Source organism: Solanum verrucosum, unplaced genomic scaffold, assembly GCF_900185275.1.
Source record: "Solanum verrucosum unplaced genomic scaffold, falcon-dt-bn FXZP01000304.1, whole genome shotgun sequence".
NCBI lineage: Eukaryota > Viridiplantae > Streptophyta > Magnoliopsida > Solanales > Solanaceae > Solanum > Solanum verrucosum.
The window spans coordinates 524,942-529,919 of NW_026019943.1; the positions used below are offsets into that span (position 1 = coordinate 524,942).

The 4,978-nt window shown below is 33.8% G+C and overlaps 1 protein-coding gene across 1 annotated transcript; it reads left to right on the forward strand.

Annotated features, from left to right (window-relative positions):
* Positions 1 to 1,425: 1,425 nt before the first annotated feature.
* Positions 1,426 to 4,773, forward strand: LOC125839136 (GDSL esterase/lipase CPRD49-like). Its single transcript, XM_049518118.1, has 6 exons — positions 1,426 to 1,637; positions 2,891 to 2,968; positions 3,360 to 3,500; positions 3,754 to 3,830; positions 3,968 to 4,117; positions 4,240 to 4,773. The coding sequence occupies exons 1-6, from the start codon at positions 1,527 to 1,529 to the stop codon at positions 4,451 to 4,453; spliced, it is 771 nt and encodes a 256-aa protein (XP_049374075.1). The 5' UTR covers positions 1,426 to 1,526; the 3' UTR covers positions 4,454 to 4,773.
* The last annotated feature ends 205 nt before the right edge of the window (positions 4,774 to 4,978 follow it).

Genomic DNA, 4,978 nt, shown 5'->3' on the forward strand with positions numbered 1-4,978 from the left:
ATATCTATATTGTCATTGTGTAACGACTCGGAAAATGATAGAGTGAAACTAGAGCCTCACATGTGAGTTTGGAGTCAAGAACTTAATGAAATGATTATATTTGAATTTGACCCAAAAGTTCTTAATGTGTTGTACAATCCACCATAAACATACACCAAAATTGATAATCAGTCATCTGTAAACCTAAAGTTCCTTAAAGAAGGTGTAAAATGAACATGTGATAGAAGTGTTATATTGGAATACATACAGGTGGATAGATATTGATATTAAATGTGGCAAGAAAAGGTAGTTGAGAAATTTAGATGCCTCCATAATCTGCCCCATCCGTGTACCTGCTTCTCTTGCAATTAATTACTGCAATAATTAAACAGTTGCCATTTTCCTCCTTTCATTTTCCCATTTGGTACAACATTCAACAAACATATTAATGACAAGTGTAAACAGTAACTATCTCAGTTTTAGTCTTGGTCTGGTTTTAAAAGATTAAATTGTTTTCTAAATCCAAATTTAATTTCATTTATACTTCCTACTTACACTTAGTAATGAGTATTTATGACGTATTTAAAATCATAAGCTAAAAAATTTATAGCAAATTTTATGACACTTTTGAAATTTCATAATTTTTTTCATTCTTAGTCTAACATATACTTCCTGCATTTCAAAATAATTGAATTGTTGGGGTGTTTCATAACATTTAAGAAAAGAAGATTAGGATATAAATTAGACATTACTTTCCATTTTTCCCTTATTAATTATTGTCAAATTAATTGTTAGAATAATTCTAAAACAATTAAAGTTTTTTGAACTCACCCCATAGAAAATCCAAATGAAGAGTAAAATGAAAGAATATTCTAAAAATGGTCTTGAAAATTGAACAATTAAATTAATTTGAAATATGAAAAATGTCTCAACCCTCAACAATTCAATTATTTTGAAACAAAGGGAGTAGTATTGTTTTTTTACCTGATGTCGGAGCTTGTATTGGAGCCCAATTTTTTTTTTTATATATTCAGAGTTCAAACCCAAAACGTTTGGCCAAGAATGAAAGAATGTTTATGTATTCAAAGGCATAATACATAAACATGACCGTTAACTTGGCTTCAGCGGACAACAATGTCTTCTGATATTAAATGTGCACAAGTATATACATAAACTTGTATAAAATTGAGCAAGTAGACACACATGCATAATACACGTAAGACGCCACGTAGGACACAATGTGTCAATTTGCTCAAGTTTATACAAGTTTAAGTGTGTATTTGTGCATACCCAAAATTAAAAGTTATAATTGTCAGGTGACACCAAATTAAGTTATGTTTATATATTAGGACGAATTTCAAATATATAGAAAAATAAGTTAGGTGAGGAAGTCTAATCCGAACACCTACTGGGTAGAAATAAGATAGGTGAGTTGCCACTCGGTAGTTGAATTGAATGGAGTAATAGAAAAAGAGGGAAAAATTGAAGAGAAGGAAAGATGAGGTTATAACAAGGAAGGAAGAGAATAGGGTTGCGGTGAATTGAGAATGGTGGGACCACAGAGGCCACAGTTCGTTCTCTTTGGATCCTCTATTGTTCAGATCAGTTACAGCAATGGCGGTTGGGGTGCTATTCTCTCTGACATTTATGCCCGCAAAGTATCCCTCTCTCTTTCTCTCTTTCTACTAGTATTTGTTTGTTGCTGTGTGTGTCTTATCACTTCATGTTTTGCAATTTGTTATTCTGGAAACTATGTTGGGGTTACACAAACAAGGAATAGTATACCAATTACATTTATCATAATGACACAATCAACTATGCTGGTTGCCAAAATGAGTTTACGCCTTGTTCTGCAGCTTGTGTATACTCAAACTCTCATATCCTCTTCACAAGTAACCTTGTTGTCTAATATTACATTTCCAATGTCTAAATAATGTTATTACAAAACTAGTTACTTGCCTATCATTACCCTACTACTTCCATACTTAGGGTTCGTTTGGTTGGGAACAAATTTAATTAACTTATCCCATCATGTCACTTTGGTATAAATAATCCAAGGACTACTTAATACCTCCGATCAAATGCAGGATAAAATAATCCTGCATTTTATCCCGGGATTATTATACCTTATACCTCACACCTAACGACTCCTAGGTTTAAAGTCGTACATATCTTTCCTTTCATCAAGTTTGAAAACTTACATTGAAATGTTTCTTGTGCTTCTCATCATTCTCACACTTCACTAAATTCCGATATCAATGAGCCAGTGAGGTGCCATGTGTTTTATAATGAAATATCTGCCTGGAGAGAAAGTCTAGTGCCAGATCAAGCATCTTCATTTTCTGTTTATTAATTTGCAATAGTAGGTATCCCTGCTACATAGTTTTTTTAATAGTTATCATAGGTCTTGAATGTTAAGTTACACATATCTGTTTTTTCTCGGTGCTGGAATCTTAACCTTTCCAGCATTGTCCAGTTAAGTGATTTTCTTGATGTTGGAATAAATTAACCGAGATATAATGGACGAGAGTTTCATTTGATGACAAATCTTATGACTGCAAATCTATTGTGTATGCCTTGTTTTGGTATTGACTCCATGTTACTTGGGGAAATTTGAAGTACTCTCTTGTTGTGATCTTAAACGAGCTATTACATAGGAGCGGGGGTTTTACGCTGTGCGCACCGAAAGGGTAGCGGCTGCGGGTTTCCCTTGTCATAAAAAAAAAGTGCTTGTGTTGAAGTTTTCAGGTTCAACATTTATTGTAAAGTACCTCTTATACAAAGTTGTGTCTCATCACTCATGCACTAACAAATCCTGGTTTAAGCTATTATACATCACAGTTTCATTAACTTACGCAGAGAGACTTGATTTAGTAGAGATTAGAGAGTAATACCTTCTACTCTACTGCAGGCAGACGTATTATTGCGAGGTTACTATGGTTGGAACTCAAGACGTGCTATACAGGTCCTTGATCAAGTGTTTCCAAAGGTATTGCATCTTGCTCCTCAATAACTCTGAATGGTCAAGTCATGTGAATGTTAAAGTATAGCTTGTTAGATTAAACGCTCCCTCTGCCTTATTTCTTCTTTTATTGTCAGTTAAAAGACTGCTTAATACTGCTGTTTGACAATCTTTTTCCCCAAGAAATAGTGCTATTTGCGTTAGAACTTAGCTATGTTTTTTGGTTCATATCATCTGACTATCAGAACATTATCAATGTCTTCTTGGATTTTTATTGTGGAGAGCTTTTAAGAATTGAGAATGTCCTGTAGAAACCTACTTGTGTTTTTTTAAAGATATCTCATCTGGACATCTGATATTGGACGACATCTCCTATATACTAACTTTTGACTTCTTAAATGGTGTTTTCCTCTTCCAGGATGCAACTGTTCAGCCTACATTGGTGATAGTTTACTTTGGTGGTAATGATTCAATGGGACCTCATTCATCTGGATTGGGTCCTCATGTACCTCTTCCAGAGTACATTGAGAACATGAGAAAAATTGCAACTCATCTCAAGGTATCTTACTTTGCTACAGGAATGTCCTTTTCTTTTGTTTTCGAGCTGCCTGTTTTCTATTTTTATCTATAAAAACATGAACGGTTAGCTGCCTCAAGAGAACATAACGCCTTTAGATACATAATATTCGAGAAATCTTGAAATTATTTCACTTAGTTATATACATTGGGTTTCACTTACTTAAACAAACTACAGTAATCATTGATCCCTGAATTTTTCTTTTTCTTGTTTTCTTTTTGGTGGGGGTGGTTAGAGCCTCTCAGAGAATATTCGCATAATTTTTCTCAGTTGTCCACCTGTTGACGAGGCCAGAATTCGTGAAAATACAAGGTAATTCGATACCCATCATCAATATCATGTTATCTTTTACATTTTTTCTGTACTTATTTCCAAGTTTCATTCTCTCTGAACTGCATTTTGCCCTTTTTCTGATTAATGATAAACAATTCCATCTCTTTTGCAAACAGTGCATATTTCAGTGAGTTGGTTCGAACAAATGAGTTATGTCGACAGTATTCTGAGGCCTGTATAGAGCTATGCAAAGAGATGAATCTGAAGGTTGTTGATCTTTGGACAGCACTTCAGAAAAGAGAAGATTGGTTGGCTGCTTGTTTCACGTAAGTCCAGCTAACTTTGTGTTTGAGCAAATGTATCTCTACCAAATTGAGAACATCTGCGATCATTTAACTCATTTTTGCAGAGGAAACAAGGGTTAAATTTGTTTGATGTTTTTATACAGGGATGGGATTCACTTAGCGGAGGAGGGGAGTAAAATAGTTGTTGAAGAGATCCTCAAGGTGTTAAAGGAAGCTGATTGGACACCTAGTTTACACTGGAAATCCATGGCAACAGAATTTCCTGAAGATTCTCCTTATGATTTGGTTTTAGTAGATGGTAAATCCACAATAAACCCATCTGACTGGACCTACCATCGACAAATTCAATGGGATTAGATTTCCTTTTCCTACTATTCAAACATTCACAATCTATCCTATAATTTTCCTTTTCATTTAAATGCTAATTTGTTACTTCTTTATTCATAAAGTATAATATATTGAAATTACTTTTGGCCGAAGTAGGCCTTAGTTAATAATAAATAATATATCTAGTTTGAGATAATGTGATTGTATCTTCTATCTTAGGATGAACAATGTAGCACTTTTGTTCCACAAGTTGGAGATGGAATATGTCCAACATTCCCAACTTGAATAACATATCATTGTGTAATTGTTTTTCCAATGCTTTGGTAAAGACATCTGTCATTTGATCCTTACTTTCTATGTATTCTGCCTTAAGTATACCTTCTTGCAATCTTTCTATGAAGAAATGATGATCGAACTCTGTGTTTTATTCGTTCATGAAAAATTGAATTTGAGATAATCTGTTTTGCTTTATATATTTCTTTAGTCCTACTAAAATACAATTATCTAAGGTGTTTCTTAAGAAAATAACCCAAAATATTAGATGAGTGGTGACAC